This window comes from Globicephala melas, chromosome 16, assembly GCF_963455315.2.
Source record: "Globicephala melas chromosome 16, mGloMel1.2, whole genome shotgun sequence".
Lineage (NCBI taxonomy): Eukaryota > Metazoa > Chordata > Mammalia > Artiodactyla > Delphinidae > Globicephala > Globicephala melas.
The window spans coordinates 61395976-61413868 of NC_083329.1; the positions used below are offsets into that span (position 1 = coordinate 61395976).

At 51.4% G+C, this 17893-nt stretch overlaps 1 protein-coding gene across 2 annotated transcripts in view; it reads right to left on the bottom strand.

Annotated features, from left to right (window-relative positions):
- ADAMTS14 (ADAM metallopeptidase with thrombospondin type 1 motif 14) overlaps positions 1-17893 on the bottom strand; it is a 147330-nt gene that overhangs the window by 55563 nt on the left and 73874 nt on the right. For both annotated transcript variants that reach the window (XM_060286031.1, XM_030862506.2), the window contains 2 exons: positions 10027-10183; positions 4274-4464 (listed from right to left, as the gene is read on the bottom strand). In XM_060286031.1, the coding sequence (XP_060142014.1) occupies positions 4274-4464; positions 10027-10183 (348 nt within the window). The remainder of the gene's footprint in view (positions 1-4273; positions 4465-10026; positions 10184-17893) is intronic.

Below are 17893 nucleotides of genomic sequence, written 5' to 3' on the forward strand. Positions count from 1 at the left end.
ATGTAAATCAAAACTACCACGAGGCACCACCTTACACTGGTCAGAATGGCCACGATTAAAAAGTCTACAGGGCTTTTCTGGTGGCACAGTGGTTAGGAATCTACCTGCCAATGCAGGGGACATGGGTTCAATCTCTGGCCCGGGAAGACCCCACATGCTGCAGAGCAGCTAGGCCTGTGCGCCACAACTACTGAGCCTGCGCTCTAAAGCCCGTGAGCCACAACTATTGAAGCCTGTGCACCTAGAGCCCATGCTCCGCAACAGGAGGAGCCACCGAAATGAGAAGCCCGTGCACCGCAACGAAGAGTAGCCCCCGCTCGCCACAACTAGAGAAAGCCTGAGTGCAGCAACGAAGACCCAACGCAGCCAAAAATAAATAAAATAAAATAAATAAAAATTTTTTAAAAGTCTACAAAACTATAAATGCTGGAGAGGGTGTGGAGAAAAGGGAACCCTCCTACACTGTTTGTGAGAATGTAAGTTGGTACAGCCACTGTGGAAAACTGTATGGAGGTTCCTCAGAAAACTAAAAATAGTGCTACCATATGATCTGGCAATCCCTCTCCTGAGCATATATCCAGACAAAACTCTAATTCAAAAAGATACAGGTACCCCTATGTTTATACCAGCACTATTCACAACAGCCAAGACATGGAAACAACCTAAATGTCCATGGATCAATGAATGGATAAAGAAGATGTGGTACATATATACAATGGAATACTACTCAGCCATAAAAAAGAATGAAATAATGCCATTTGCAGCAACATGGATACAATTAGAGATGATCATATTAAGTGAAGTAAGTCAGAAAGAGAAAGACAAATACCATATGATATCACCTCTATGTGGAATGTAAAATTTGGCACAAATGAACCTATCTATCAAACAGAAACAGAATCACGGACATAGAGAACAGACTGGTGGTTGCCAAGGGCCAGGGGGCTGGGGGAGGGATAGAGTGGGAGGTTGGGGTGAGCAGATGTAAGCTTTTATATATAGAATGGATAAACAACAAGGTCCTACTGTCTAGCACAGAGAACTATATTCAATATCCTATGATAAATCACAATGGAAAAGAATATTTAAAAAAGAATGTACATATATGTATAACTGAATCACTTTGCTGTACAGCAGAAATTAACACAACATTGTAAATCAACTATACTTTAATACAAAAATTTTTAAAAAAAAAAGAAGAGCTTCATGATGCTAATAGCCAGAATCTGTCTTGTAGAGATGTTGGTCAAAGAGAATTAGGATGTCACACAGAGAGAAGGGAACCTAAAAACAGAGTCCATGTAAGCCTCTACTACCGATTACACTTACAACCAGCTCCATCCTGTCCCTTCCACAACCTGGCCCATCTCTTTTAGCCCTGTTTTTCTTAACCTAGTTTGAATTCGTTTTCCATCACTTACAAGCTACACATTCCGAAGAATACAGGTCCCTTGCCTAAGGTCACACAGCTTACAAGGGTCTGGTTGCATGCCCTCCTAAGAGCCACCTTGCCTCCCGTGTGGCTGGATTATGGACCCCAGACAGCACAGGCAGCATCACACTATTTTATTTTCCTACAAATGTTGCCAGGGGGATTGGCATGACCATGGAGTTGACACTTCTGTTCATCAGCTGTTTAGTTCCCAGAAATGTGTTACCACGTCCCTCATGAAAGCCATATTATTATCACCAACTACTTACTGGGAGCTTATGCCATGCGAGGTACCATGCTATGTGCTATGCGCCTCATTTAATCTCCCCAAACCCTTGCATAGTAAGTATTGGTAGTGCTGGGGGGTTTTTGTTTTATTTGGTTTTTTTGGTTTTTTGCTTTTGTTTTTAACGTGGACCATTTTTAAAGTCTTTATTGAGTTTGTTACAATATTGCTTCTGTTTTACGTTTTGGTTTTTTGGCCACGAGTCATGTGGGATCTTAGCTCCCCGACCAGGGATCGAACCCACACCACCTGCGCTGGAAAGTGAAGTCCCAACCACTGGACCACCAGGGAAGTCCCCAGGTAATGCTGTTTTAAAAGTGGGGAGGGACTTCCCTGGTGGTCCAGTGGTAAAGAATCCACCTTCCAATGCAGGGGACGCAGGTTCGACCCCTGGTCGGGGAACTAAGATCCCACATGCCGCAGGGCAACTAAGCCCATGCGCATCAACTAGAGAGCCCGCGTGCCGCAACTACAGAGCCCATGCGCTCTAGAGCCCACGTGCCACAACTAGACAGAAGTCCGCGCGCCACAATGAAAGAACCCACATGCCGCAAGTAAGACCTGAAGCACCCAAAAAAGGGACACTCGAGAGGGTTGGTGTTTTGGGGTTTTGACTTGCTCCCAAGGTCAAAAGACAGGAAGGGGCAGAGCCAGACTGGTTGATTTCAAAGCCCACGCTCTTGGCCAATCCACTAATGTTCCTCCCCACGCAGTACTGTGATCATTGTGATTGGCTGCACGTCCGTCTGTCACAGCCTCCAAGAACCTTGCATGTTGGACTGAGTGTAAGTTGATCCTATCGCAGCCCTGGCCCGCCTGCAGTCACCTTTTGGTCTGCGCGAGAATGCAGCCAGCCAACTTTCTTACAGGCCTCAGGTCAGAGGACCCTAACCTTCAGGCCAGTGGAGGCCCATGCAGGGGCTGGAAACTTTGGCTTTCTAAAGAGGCCCCACCTGGTACAAATGAACTTATTTACAAAACAGAAATTGAGTCACGTGTAGAAAACAAACTTATGGTTACCAGGGGGGAAGGGGGAGAGAGGGATAAATTGGGAGAATGGGATTGACACATACACCCTACTATATACAAAATAGATAACTAATAAGGACCAGTAGGTCCTTATTAGCACAGGGAACTCTACTCAATACTCTGTGATGGCCTATGTGGGAAAAGAATCTAAAAAAGACTGGATATTTGTACACGTATAACTGATTCACTTTGCTGTACACCTGAAACTAACACAGCACTGTAAATCACCTATACTCCAATAAAAATTTTTTTAAATAAAATAAAAAATAAAGAGGTCCCACCATGTATATATATCTTCCTTCTCAGCTCTTATGTTCCGGATGAATGTTTATGATGAGCCGTCGAGCTGGGTCTCCTGCAGACTCCAAGCTGAAGGCCCCGCCCTGTCGTCTCCTGTTGATGGGGTGCTTGCCTCCTCCTGCCTGAACTCCACAGCACCCTAGTATTCTGAGCTGGGGCCTGACCCCCACGTCACCCCTCCACCTGGCTTCATAAAGGAGGGCCTAAGGTCCTGCCCCGTCTCTCCAGCATCCGGCCGAGGCCTGAGCAGTTTCCACCATAGGTCCCACTGTGCCTAGACCGGTCGCCATCCTCCCAGAGCCACAGCCGCAGGCGCCTCTGACAAAGGCCTCTTGCCGGAAGAGAAACAGTGCAAGCCCACCCCTGACGCTTTCACCCTCCTTTCCCCTGGCCTCCCTCGTCTCTGCCCCTTTAGGTCAGAGGTGCCCAACTGTAGCCCACAGGCCAAATGTGGTGTGTAAATAGGTTTTATTCCGCATTCACAGTGGGTTTCTTTATTTTAGCATTTTAAAAAATTGGGTGTTCCACTTGGATATCTCAATTTAAATTTTCCATATAAAAAGTTTTTTTAAAAAAACAAAACTGTCTGCATTTCTAACTTTTCTTTAAAAAACTGGCCTTTCTGTGACAAGAGCCCTGCATCTCAGCATGAGAGCCTCCAGTGGCAGCTGAGCAGTGACCACCTGCTTTGGACAGTGCATGGCCTCTCTGCTTCACAGTCTCAAAATCTGCCCATGACCCTCATTTTCTCTGCCCGTCTGATCTCTGCGAACACCCAAGGCCCACCCTGGCGGCCTGGGATCCCCCCTAGCAGACGGACAGCTCACTAGCCAGTCTCCCCAGCCTGGGATTGGGCATTTTCTCCAGATGATGAATCTCAGGGAAGTCCCTTCAACTCTAAGGCAAGTGAGGCCCCCGGCCGTGCCTGACCCAGGCTCTGAATGTGTCCAAGCCCAGAAGCCACTGGCCATGGGCTCTGGTTTGCCTGTAGGCACCTCAGCACAGGCATGCACAGCTGAGACCAGGCTGAGGCCTGGGATGGACGTCATGCCTGCTCAGGCCCATCTCACCACGGAAATCGCTGTCCAGCTGGACTAGGGAGCAGGCAGTGACTTCCCCGAGTCTACCCAGAAAACACCAGGCCCAGGAGAAACTGTCCATCAGACCAGCGCCGGGGGCCCCCACCCCAGTCCCTGCCCCCAGCCCCGGGACTCGGGGACACTCACGATGTTCATGAGGGTGAGGACGTAGTTCTGCACGTGCTCCTTCCCGTGGAAGCGCACCACCGAGTCGTCCACCGCCAGCAGCACCTCCATGCTGTAACTGCCCGGCTTGGCATGTCGCCGCTTCCGCTCTGCTTCTCCCAGCCGGTCCCCCACCAGGCCCAGCAGGTTGGGAAGGTCACCCAGGCCAAAAGCTGGAACCGGGACGGGAAGAAACCGAGGTCAAACCCACATAAGGGACTGTCACCATGACGCCGCCCCCGTCAAGCGTGCCCCTTTCCCTGCCTCTGAAAGCCAAGGCAGCATGAGGGTCTGTGCCATACCAGGTAACTGGTGGGCATGAGCCCTTTCCCTGGCACAAGGACACGGCGAGTCTCTGAGGCAATGAAGAGCAGAGAGGCGAGAACTGGCCCGGGTTCCAGTCCCTACTCGGTCCCATCTCCCTGTGCATCCTAGCCCAAGCGCCGCTGCTGCTCCAGGCTTCCCTCCCCCGCTGTGACATGGGGAGGGATAATCCTTGATCTCTTGCCCCACAAGCTTGCTGTAAAAATCAAAGGTGGCGCTGGGTGTAAACATCTTAATAAAGGAAAAAAATTGTGATGTTACCGTGGCCTATGCGGGGCATTTTAGGGACCCCTGGAGTATGCCCTGTGCCCCTCAAATCCCTCCCAATCACCGCCAGCAACTCCAAATTTCACCATCACAGCTTTGGCCTTTTGGATGAAAGCAAAATATTTACTTCTTTAACCAGCATTTATTAACTTGTATGATATGATTTAAACTTGTATGATTAACTTGTATGACAAGGGCTATAATAGGACTGACTAGGGCAGGCTTCCACACCGAGACCCACACCAGGACTGGGGAGCTGGGGAAGGCTTCTGGAGAAGGGCGTATCGGAACTGGCTGGCGGAGAGCAGGAGACAACCCGCTGGAGTGCGGGGAACACAGGGCCCCGAGCAGGGGGAGCTGCGCCTGCAGCATCTATTGTGAGTATAAGGAGACCCCGCCCACTGACCCTCAGGAATGAATCAACGGACACCCGAGTTCTGCCTCTAAGCCTCCATGCACATGGGTACTTCAGGGACTGAAATCAGATCACAGGGCAACAGGGAACCACAGGGCTCCATGTCACTGTTTCTGTTTTCCCTTTGGTTAGTAGTGCTATCGTGCAAAGGAAGGAAAGCACTAGATTTAAGAGTTGGGAAAATGGGGACTTCCCTGGTGGTCCAGTGGGTAAGACTCTGCGCTCCCAGTACAGGGGGCCCGGGTTCAATCCCTGGTTGGGGAACTAGATCCTACATGCATGCCACAACTAAGAGTCTGCATGCCACAACTAAGAGTCCGCATGCCGGGATTCCCTGGTGGCGCAGTGGTTAAGAATCCGCCTGCCAATGCAGGGGGCATGGGTTTGAGCCCTGGCCCGGGAAGATCCCACATGCCACAGAGAAACTAAGCCCGTGTGTCACAACTACTGAAGCCCACATGCCTAGAGCCCGTACTCCGCAACAAGAGAAGCCACCGCAATGAGAAGCCCGCGCACTGCAACGAAGAGTAGCCCCTGCTCGCTGCAACTAGAGAAAGCCCGCGTGCAGCAACAAAGACCCAAACGCAGCCAAAAATAAATAAATAAATAAATTTATGGGGAAAAAAAAAGAGTTGGGAAAATGTATGGCCACTGGCCTAGTGGAGAAACCAGAAATGGGCAGCCGGCCCTCTGAACAATGCAAGGCACAGCCTGGTGAGCAGGGCTCAGGCTGGTGTCCACCCTCCCTGCCCCTGAAGCCAACGCCTCTCTCTCTGCAGGTGACACTGCACCAAAGCTCCTGGTGGCCCTGCTGTCTGAGTCCAACAGTGAGTGCAGCAGCCCAGAGACAAATTCCTGGGAGGGGAGAAGACCCCCAGGAGGGGAGAAGGAGGGGCAAGGGCTCTATCCACGGAGTGAGTACAATCATAACAGCCACTTCCAACACATGAGCAGTGCCCGGAGGTTGCAGCAGTGCAAGTGAAACAGGGAACTTGACCCCTCACAGCTCTCCCTGCCAGGCCTGTCAAAGGGAGGCTCAGAGAGGTTGCCTGACTCATCTCAGGTCGTACAGCAAGTTCACGGCAAAAGGCCAGAATGTAAACCCAGACCTGCCACTTCCCATTATCACACCCTAACCAGCACCCAGGTTTCTCTCTCAACAAAAACAGTAACGGGCATTGGGGAGGGCCTGCTGACATCAGCTATAGACCTTGGAGATGTTCCAGTCACACCCTCTTTCATGGGCCAGATATAGGGAATCCTCAAAGCGAGGAGAGGTGAGGGCAGCAGGTCACTGGGAACGTTCACTGAGCCCACCCAAGAAGCCCCATGAGAATGGAAAGTGCTGCAGCTGCTTTGAAAACCAGTTTGGCAGCTCCCCCAAAAGTTAAACACAGTGTAGCCATAGGACCTAGCAATCCACTCTTAGGTATATATGCAAAAGAACTGAAAACATATGTTCACACGAAACCTTGTACAAGAATGTTCATAGCAGCATTATCATAATAGCGAAAAAATGGAAACAACCCAAATGTCCACCAACAGAAGAACAGATAAACAAAATGTGGTCTCTCCACAGGATGGACTATTACCCTGCCATAAAAAGGAGTAAAGTACTGATACATGCTCCAGCACGGATGAACCCTACATGCTAAGTGAAAGAAGGCCAGTCACAAAGGCCACAGACTGTATGATTCCACATACAGGGGATGTCCAGAAGAGACAAATCTCTAGAGAGAGAAGGTCGATTGGTGGTTGCCAGGGGGTTGAGGAGAGGAGAACGGGAGTGACAGCTAATTCATGGGTATCAAGTTTTTTATGGGAGTGATAGAAGTGTTCTAGAATTAGATAATGGTGATGGTCCCACAAAATTGTGAAGAGATATATACAGACTGCCAACAAACACATGGAAGAATGCTCAACATCATTAATCATTAGAGAAATGCAAATCAAAACTACAATGAGATATCATCTCACACCAGTCAGAATGGCCATCATCAAAAAAATCTAGAAACAATAAATGTTGGAGAGGGTGTGGAGAAAAGGGAACACTCTTGCACTGCTGTTGGGAATGTGAATTGGTTCAGCCACTATGGAGAACAGTATGGAGGTTCCTTAAAAAACTACAAATAGAACTACCATATGACCCAGCAATCCCACTACTGGGCATATACCCTGAGAAAACCAAAATTCAAAGAGTCATGTACCAAAATGTTCATTGTAGCTCTATTTACAATAGCCCGGAGATGGAAACAACCTAAGTGCCCATCATCGGATGAATGGATAAAGAAGATGTGGCACATATATACAATGGAATATTACTCAGCCATAAAAAGAAACGAAATTGAGCTATTTGTAATGAGGTGGATAGACCTAGAGTCTGTCATACAGAGTGAAGTAAGTCAGAAAGAAAAAGACAAATACCGTATGCTAACACATATATATGGAATTTAAGAAAAAAAAATGTCATGAAGAACCTAGGGGTAAGGCAGGAATAAAGACGCAGACCTACTGGAGAACGGACTTGAGGATATGGGGAGGAGGAAGGGTGAGCTGCGACAGGGCGAGAGAGAGTCATGGACATATACACACTAACAAACTTAGTAGGGTAGATAGCTAGTGGGAAGCAGCCGCATGGCACAGGGATATTGGCTCAGTGCTTTGTGACAGCCTGTAGGGGTTGGATAGGGAGGGTGGGAGGGAGGGAGATGCAAGAGGGAAGACATATGGGAACATATGTATATGTATAACTGATTCACTTTGTTATAAAGCAGAAACTAACACACCATTGTAAAGCAGTTATACCCCAATAAAGATGTTAAAAAAAACAAAACAAAACAACAACAAAAACCCAAACTGAATTGTATATGTTAAAATGGATTTTCTCTCGATTAAAAAAAGCAGCAGCAGCCTTAAGCCCCAGCCTGGCCAGGGGACGAGCTGCCCTGGCGTCTGGCAGCCCCGGCCCCCAGCCGAGGAGCCAGAACTCTGGCAACAGGCACGTATGTCCTGTTGGCATCCAGGTCCCAGGGACCTGGACAGTGGGAAGGCGGCTACAAAGCAGGACTGAGGAAAGGACAGCATTAGGAGCATAGGAACGTCCAGGGCACAGCCTCCAAGGTCAAACCTCTCATCTTAACTGAGATGTTAAATGGAGACAGCCGCACCCAGAAACACTTCACAAACTGGGCTCAGATGCAAAGCTGGCCTTAAATTAACAGTGAGTGAGTCACAGGCTTTCAAGGAAGTCCCCTATCACCCTTGTCTTTCTAAGGAAGGACCCACATGGGCCAAGGGCACGACACCACCCACAGGCCCACAGGAGGTTCAGCCGGGCAGCCTGATGAAAGGGAGTCAAAGCAGCATTCGGGGCCTGAACCCCACCCTGAGCTCAGCGGTCTCAGCCTCCCAGCCAGTGACCGAGGTGGTGGACTGTGTGGTCGGTTCCAGGCTCACAGCCCTGGAGTAGGACTTCCCCAAGGTCTCTCCCCATAAGGGAGGATTTACGGTCTTTTGATTCAGAACTGGCCTCAGATAAAATTGGAGCCCGAGGGAGACTTGTCATTCCTCCCAGCCATGGTGGTGGGAACGGTCACCACCTGCTCCTGAGACCCTCCCCAGCCCCCCGGAGGCTCCGCCCAGTCCCTCAGCTCCCCCCCCACCCCGCCGCCGCCAGGCCTCCACCATCGCAACGTAAGTGCAGCATCACTGCGAGCAACAGGGGGACAGCAGCTGGGGCTTCAGCGGAGGCATTATATGTGGGGACAACTGGTTTCCAGGCATTCCTTCACACTGGGCCCAACCCTGCCAGGGCCCAGGCAGGAGGGTGTGGTCACTCATGGCCAGATTCCACCCAGGGTCTCATGTCTTAGTGGCCAAAGGGGCTTCGAGACAAAGCTCAGTCCGACTATGAAGTCGGCACGGCCCCAGGACCAGCACAGGCTGCATCCACTCCTTCATTCACTTAACCACGCGTCCTGAGTAGGCGTGCAGGCCGGGGTGCAGGCTCTGGTGCTGGTCACTGGGGTGCAGAGACGCCCCTCGCAGGGCTCTCACCCTAACATGGCAGCAGTTACCTCAATAACAAGACCGTGATAAGAGCAACCATTCATCAAACACCTACTAGGTGCTAAGCTCCATGCGGGGATTTCTGTACACACTATAATACACACAGCCTTAGAGGTAACAACGATCGCCCCCACTTTACAGATTAGAAAAAGAGGCTCAGAGATGTTAAGTAACTTGTTGGGGTCACACAGTAGACAGTGGTGGAGGTAGGATTTTTAAATGGTCTGTTGGACACAGAGCTGACCCTGGTGGTCTGACCCCAGGCAGTCTCCCTACAAGTGCCCTAAGAACCTCCTTCCCGTGGTTCCCAGGGGCTGAGATGATTTTCGGGGGGGGAAGAGCTAACTGCAGCCATTCCACCTTCTGCCTTGGCAGAGAAACAGCCTTGCAACGCAGCACTGAGCCCCTCAGAGACACTGGAGTCCCAAGGACTACAGTTCAGGGGACTCAAGTACCCTTCTGGGCCCCAACTCCAGCCTGTTATGGTAGCCCCTAAAACCCAGTGGCATTTCTCTGCTAGTGCAGTAGGTCTACATGGCCCAGTCCCATTACACAGCGAGAAGACTGAGGCCAGGAGTTGAGAAGTTCAGGCCAGAAGTTACCTAAAAACACCCCTGAGGTGTGGACGGAGGTAGAGCTGGGGGCCCCGCCCACAGCCTACCTTCATTGTGAAGGTCCCCGAGAGGCTCTGTCCACGCCTGCTGGATGACTTCCCGGCGGTACACCACGTGCATCCTCCCGCTGGCCTCCGTCTCCTGCTGCCCCCGCTCCAGGGGCTCAATGAAGTAGTCAGTGCTGTCTGTGCGGATGAGGCCCGCCTGAACCAGGGGCACGGCGAGCAGAAGGAAAGAGGGGGAGAGAGAAGAGATGTGAACACACGACAGAACGGGTGAGCGTGTGCGACTGCAAACGAGTGCGACTAAACGAGTACAGACTCTTCCTCTAGGGGCTTGGGGGGCCCTGGGATGCCAGCAGAGACATGGGAGGGGGTGTCAGGGGGCCAAGCAAGGGCTCCCATGCCCATTGCAAGCAGAGCAGATCCACTTCCACTGTGTTGTACACTCACGGGGTTCCACGTAACATTTCATTTAAACAAAGGGTTCCAGTGCTTAAAATGGCAGGTCACTGTCACAGGGACTAGGTACACACACCAAAGCACCCCAAAGTGCTATCACTATCCCGCGGATTTGCCTGTATCTACAGACAGACAAGAAGGGAAAGTCCTATCAGTAAAGGTTAATTATCCCTACCTAAGGTGGGCACTGGACCCCAACTCCAGGACAAAGTGCGGTTATTTCAGATTTAAAGCATGTGCGCATACACACCAGGGAGGGCAGCTCATGTCTGCTGACGATAAATGAGCCAGGACAGTGCCCCAGGAGTGTGCGCTCTGTTTTTACTCTAATTTTTCGCCTGCATCAAAACAGACCCTTAAAAAAAAAAAAAACCAAGTGTTGGCCTTGGAAATGAAAACATAAAAATATAACCTTGGCCAAGCCCAGCCAACATGTTATTAGGTCCCAATGAAGGCAATATTCACAGGGGCCAATGAAACATATAACTGGATGTGTGTGAAGAGACGTGGTACAGGTCCCCTACCTACCACCCACGCATCAGCTCTATAAAGCAGTAAGAGACACCCATCATGGTGCCTGGAAAACAGGAGGCAATCCTTTAAAAATATATACTTGTTGAATTCCTTCACTCATTCAACAAATACCTATGGAGTGCCTACGACATACCAGCCCTGCGCCAGACACTGGGAACGCAGCTGTGAACACAAAGCAGGGAAGGAAGGAGCCATTTTTATAAACCTTCCCCTTTGCATAGGAGCTGCCTCTTTGTAAAGCAGCCGCTACTGTGCGCAACAAAATTCCACCAACTGTCCCACCTCAGCCTGTTCTGAGCTGGCTTCTTAGGGAACCCCCTTCAAGGCTTCCTGAGCACACAACAGCGAACTCCCAGCAGCAGCCCATCTTCTTCCTGTCCCTTCCTGCTATGTCTCTCCATCAAACTGCAAACACCATGTTGGATCAAATCCAGGATGGCCTTCTGCTCCAATCAGGAGGCCAAAAAACGTTCTAGGGAAAATAGCCAGCCTTACCCGAATAAGTTTGGGGCTTCCCAAGGTAACCATTTGATCAGGTGACACTCAATTGTCTGCAAAAGTTCTAGTCTGCTTACTAAAATGACAACGTCAAACTCTATATTAAGCACACGTCCTTTCATTTAAAGCACTTTCCCTTTTTTTTACTTTTGCACCTGCCATGTGCCCAGGGCAGGGAGAAACAGATAAATAAGGCCCAGCCTTTGGCTGTGAGTTGCTCATTGTCTGGACGGAGGGGCCCACAGAGGAGCAGAGGGTATCCAAATTGTTGGGCTTGGCGCACTGGCGGATATACCTGAGGGACAGGTATCCATCAGGCTCTCGGTTGTAAGGGGCAGAAATTCAACTTGAACCCCTGTGGACCAAAGGGGAGCGTGTTGGCCCCTGGCCAAACCATGGCAGGTGCAGGCACTGGAAGTGAGGGGCCCAGTGCCCACGGCTCCCTCTCCACCCTCCTCATGGGCCGCTCTGCATCAGCTTCATTCTCCCGGACAAGGCTATGTTCTTAGAGGCACAGCTCTGCTCTGACACCACAGACAAGCAGGCTTTCCTTGCATAGTCTCATCTGGAACAGCCCAAAGGAGACTGTGGTTGGTCCAGCCTGAGTCACATGGTCACCCTGGGACTGGCAGTCTCCGCTCAACCTCCACGGCCAGCGGCAGGGTAATCAGTGCATCGGAAGAAGGGAGAAACCGACAGGGTAGCAAAAGAAACCTACGTGAGCTGGAAAGGGCACAGCAGGTAGGGGACCCAGGCACAGGTGTGGAAGCAGGAAGGGCAGTGTGGGGCTGGGGAGGCATTCAGGCTCGTGGGCAGAGACTGAGCCAAACCTGCATAAGTGATGGGCCTCTTACCTGCATAAGTGAGAGGCCCAAGTCGAAGGTCCTCTGCCACTGCGGACCCGCAGAGCCTGCCGAAGGAAGCTGTCTTCCAGGGTACATAGGGCTGCAGGATGGGAGGGCCCAGGGCATTCCCCCCAAAGCTACTGCAGCTCGGCTGCCAAGAGAGACTCTCTGCCAAGCCCCACGCCCATCCATCCCATCCCAACTTCTGTACCCCCGTCTGATACCCAAGGGCACTGTTGCCACCCCTCCAAAGCCCCCCTGGACCAAGCAAAGCAAGAGACCCTCACAGCACAAGTCAGACAACCTGTGCTTCATCCAGGCCAAACTCACACAGACCCAGGCTCACTGAGGGCTATAGTTGCTCTGTTTCTCTCTGCCCATCACAGCTCTGCAAACAGCCCGGCAGAGGAGAATTCTCCAGACCAGGGGGCAGGAGACTCCATCCAGCTACCGCCCCCCGCCCCCGACACTGGGTCACTTGATCACAGCCTCCCCTGTTCTGGGACTTGGCTAACCCACTACACAGGAGGATTCTTCAGAATCTGGCATTCCCTGCCACATCACCCACTGGGTCCCTGTGGCCGCCAGACCTCAGTGCCTCATATGAGGGACGCAGGTTCCAGAATGATGCACACAGCACAGGGCTGGGCTGCAAGGTACTACCTTCCAGCCCACGCCTCCCTTTCAAGATGGCCATGCCTGCCCCAGTCTGAGGCTTCAATACCCTGACAACATCCCCAGTCAGGGGACCTCTGACATTTGCTTGGATGCCTCCAGTGACAGGGAGCTCCCCCTCTCAAGATATAACCTATTCTGGGTGGGGACACTCGTAATGGCTTACTGAGTTGAAACACACTTCTCTACATTCTGCCCTTTATGAACAGTCTTACTGCCACTGCTATTAATAACAGTACCTGCCACTTATATTTACACACCTTAATTCATCTTTACGACAACCCCATGAGATAGGCACTAATATTAGGCTCATCTCGGGCTGCCCTGGTGGCGCAGTGGTTGAGCGTCCGCCTGCCGATGCAGGGGACACGGGTTCATGCCCCGGTCCGGGAAGATCCCACATGCCACGGAGCGGCTGGGCCCGTGAGCCATGGCCACTGGGCCTGCGCGTCCGGAGCCTGTGCTCCGCAACGGGAGAGGCCACAACAGTGAGAGGCCCGCGTACCGCAAAAAAAAAAAAAAAAAAATTAGACTCATCTCATGGATGAGGAAACAGAGGTTCAGAATGGTTAAGTAACTTGCCCAGAGTCACCCAGCAAGTAAGGGACAGCACTAGAACAACAGCCCAGCTCTGTGTGGCTGTTTGACCTAGGCTCTATTACCTCAGGCCGCTCGGGCCCTGCTCCTGGCCTGGGGGCCCACTTGGAGCATTCTTTCGTAGTCCCGACTGCAAGTCCCTGGGCCTCTGGTCTGGCCTTGCAGAGCAAGCAGGATATTCATTTCCCACCTCTGGACGAAAACATTCGATGGAAGCCAGTCCACCTGCCACCTCTGACGTGAGGATGAGGAGAAATTTCAGCACACAGCCTTAGGGGGTGCAGACCCCTCCCGCCGCCTGGTGACCACCCTCCACGCACACACCAGCTCTCCTCTACCAGCCATGGAAGCCCCGGGATTCCTGGGACTGGACTAGCCCCCGTACCCTCAGCCCTCTCCCCAGGGAAGAGTTAAAGGAACCCCTATTTTTCCACCCAGTGAACTGTTTAGGGCAAAGACCCAAGCCCTGTCATATGCAAGGGCTAGGAAGTAAGTTTCAAACCTCTTTGTAACTGCAGATCCCACCAGCCCCACTTCCACCCCACCCCCTCACTGACATCCAGATCAGAACCTCCCTAGTGATCACCCTCATCTATTTAGGGCATCATGTCCAGGCCTTGGCAGTTCTGGGCCACGTCTGGGCTCCCTCTTGGCCTCCGAGACCCTCCTCCTGGAGAAGGGATGGCAAGGCAGGCCCGGCCACCAGATCAGGAGGCGGCCTGGGCCAGTTCCTCCCCGCGGCCCTCCGTTTCCCCGTCTGCACCAGGAGAGGTTTGGCCCGCGCTCCCCTCCAGCGCTGCCCTGGCCAGGAAACCAGGCACCGCTCAGGGCAGACAGCCTGGCAACGGGAACCTTCTGGCTCTCTGCCTCCTCACCAAATTACTCCCGTCTCTCAATTTATGAGATGTTTATATTTCCGACAAGTGGTGGCTAATTTTAAGCACTAAAATCAAATCAAATTTCTGTATAAGAAATCAAGAAAGGGGGAGAAACTAAGTTCTGGTGGAATGGAAAATAAATGTCAGCTGTATCTGTTTTCACCCATAAGTTATTCTTCTGGAAACAGCAGATAAGTAGGAAATATATTCCAGAAAGATCCTTCGTGCAATAAAAATGACAACAAATAGCTGTTTATATCCAATTGAGCCACATACTCTATAGGCCTTCGGGCAATTTCTCCAAATGGAAACCCACCAGAGGGCAAGCCTGGCCGCTCAGCCCTGCTCTAGACCCGTTAATACGACTGCTCCTGAGGACTCTTTCCTGGAAGCTGTGTGGCTGAGGGAGGGGCCTGCTTGAATTTTCCAACACGGCTGTGACACTGTTCTGGTTGCAAAGGTGACAGCTTCTTCTGCGTCTTCATCCAGGGGCCCTCAGGCCGTGCTAGCTAAGGTCTTCCAGTCCAGCTTCCCCTCAGGAAAAAACCCCAAACCCAGAGTGTAATTCCAGAGCACCTGAAGGAGACGGGTGATGACAGCGTAGGTGACTTGCTGCCATAGAAATCACCTGTGTCCTGCCATGGGTCATAACTGAAGAGCTCAGCTGGTTACCAGCAGCTGTCTATCATCAGGGTGAGGTCCCAAATATTTCAGCAGATAACTGAAGTCATACTATTTTGAAATTCGTATGTATGTGGGAATGTGTATATATAAACATGTTTATTCTAAAACTGCATGTACTTGCACGTAAACTGGGAGGCACAGGTAAAACGAGCCAACAAACAGATCTCCAGGGAGGCCAGAGATCGAGATCCCAAAGGACACCTTGGACAGTGCACAAGTCCAGACTTGGACAAGGACAGGGGTCCATCTGTGCCAGCCCGGGTCTGGGAAAGGGGAATCCCGAGCCCCCCTGCTGCCCCCTCAGATTGGCCAACCTTTGTCAAATGCCCAGAAGGAGGGCCCATTTCGAGATGGCGGCTGCAGTGGAGCCAGCTGAGGTGTGGGCCAGGTCTCCCCTTCCTCCTCCTTCCAAGGCCGGCCTATGTGGGGCTCCCCAGCAGGGAAAGAAGCAGAGCAGGCCACCCCCAACCCTACCATCCTGCCACCTCCCAAGGAGAGTGCATTCTCGGGCCTGAACTTGTTCTGGAAATTCTATTACGAGGGTTTGACTGCCAGCTGTGCTGTCTCAGGTTCTAGGCTTCCAGCAAATTCAGATTGAAACTGTTCCACTGGAGGAAACAAAAGTAAACCCAGCAAGTGGAGGCTGGGTGATGCACACCCTGGGAATGGCATGAGAATCAGAAGTGGCTTCCACTAGGCTCGCCCCCAACAGAGCCACCTACTTCTATCCCCAGCCACTGCCAGCCAGGCTGCCTCCGAGATCACATCACCTGTTACAACCTCAGAAACCTTGACTGCGGGTGTCTCCTTCTCTCCCCGCACCATCCTGCTCACCTAACTCTAGCACGCTGGCTCCAGCTACAATTAAACTTCATCAAGACCTCCAACACATGGCCCCACCACTCCACCACTGTCAATCCCCCCTCCAAGTCCTCACTTCTCCTCTCACCACCTTGGACTTCTCGATCCAGACACATAATAGTTCTTGTGCAAACACCCATAACTCTCTCCTGCCTTTCCCTCCATCCTGCTCTCCCAGAGAAGCCTCTGCCCTGGTTCAACCCAAGCCGCCACCCACTCCACGTCTGCACACTGATGGAGAAAATGCACACGGTGCCCACTGGTCTCCCTTGGAATCAGTGTCCAGAGCTCTCACGTGAGCACGATGCAGGCAGGGGACTCTGCAGCACTGCCCTGTTACACCTGTGTTCCCGTTTTCCCATTGGCTTGGACATCTAACACTGGTCCCGCCCCCACCCTCTCCTGTTTTCAAGGAGAAAACAGACACCGTCAGGCAGGGCTCTCCCACCACCACATGAGCTCCCATAGCCATGCCCTGTGCTCAGGACCACCCCCTTCTCACCGCCTCAAGACTTAACTCCTGCAATTAGCATCCCTCTTTCTGGCATCACCAGGCCCTCCCTCTCTCCTGATTCAGTCTCGTTGACATGTATTGATAAGCGCACTTGAGGATCTCCCATATGTGAAATTCCCTCCCAGCTCTGTCCAGCTACTGCCAGGGTCTCTGCTTCCCTCCACAGCAGAAAGAGTTGTCCACACTCACCGCCTGCACCTCCATGCCTCGCCTCTATCCACACCACAGGGGCTTCTAGAACCACCACTTCCTCGAAACTGCTCTCATCACAGTCACCTGTGACCTCATGTGGCCAGAGCCAGAAATCACTTCTTTGTCCCGGTCTCACTCAGCTCCTCCAGCCACACACACACACATGCTCCCTGGGGATTTCTCCTGATCCTATGGGGATTATGTATTTGCAGGTAACTCCAAAATTACATCCTCAGCTCTGACCCCTCCCGAAATTCCATGTAAGACCGTACAACAGTCTCCCTGATAGAGATCCTGGGCTTCCGCTGGGCACCACAAACTTTAAAGCAGACCTACTCCTCCTCCCCATGCCTCCCCCATCTCAGCAAATGACACTATCTTTTCCCCAGTTACTCAAGCCAAAAACCAAGGGGAGGGGTGGGCCCAGGGATTAGGATTTTTTCAAGTCCTTCCACCTCCCCAGTGGTTCTGTTAAGTCAATTCAACTGAAAGACACACCCAACATAACCTGCAGGGACCAGACCCTCTGTGGGATCATCCTGGGCCATTGCCTCTGATTCACGAGGAACGTGAGGTGGCCAGTGCCACCCTACACGCCCCCATAGCCTGAGACCATCGTTCCCTCTCTCAGTAGGTCTTTACGAAGCATCTACTGCGTGCTGGGCTTGGGGGTGGGGGTGGGGTGCAAAAAGATATGAAACCAGCCTCTGCTCTCCTAGTGAGGGACTTGCGTCTAATATAGGTAAAGAACCCTTACCGCTCACTAAGAAGAAGACAACCCAATTTAAAAATGGGGAAAGAACCTAAGTAAACATTTCTCCAGGGAAGATATACAAATGGCCAATAAGCACATGCAAAGGTGCTCAACATCATTAGTCATTAGGGAAATGCAAATCAAAACCACAATGAGATACCCCTCATACCCACAAGGATGGCTAGAATCAAAAAGTCAGACACTAACAAGTGTTGACAGGGATGTGGAGAAATTGGAACCCTCATACATTGCTGGTGGGAATGTAAAACGATGCAGCTACTTAGGAAAACAGTCTGGCAGTTCCACAAAATATTAAACAGAGTTTCCATATGAGCCAGCAATTCCACTTGGTATAAACTCAAGAGAAATGAAAACATAAGTCTACATAAAAACCTTTACACAAATGTTCACTGCAGCATTA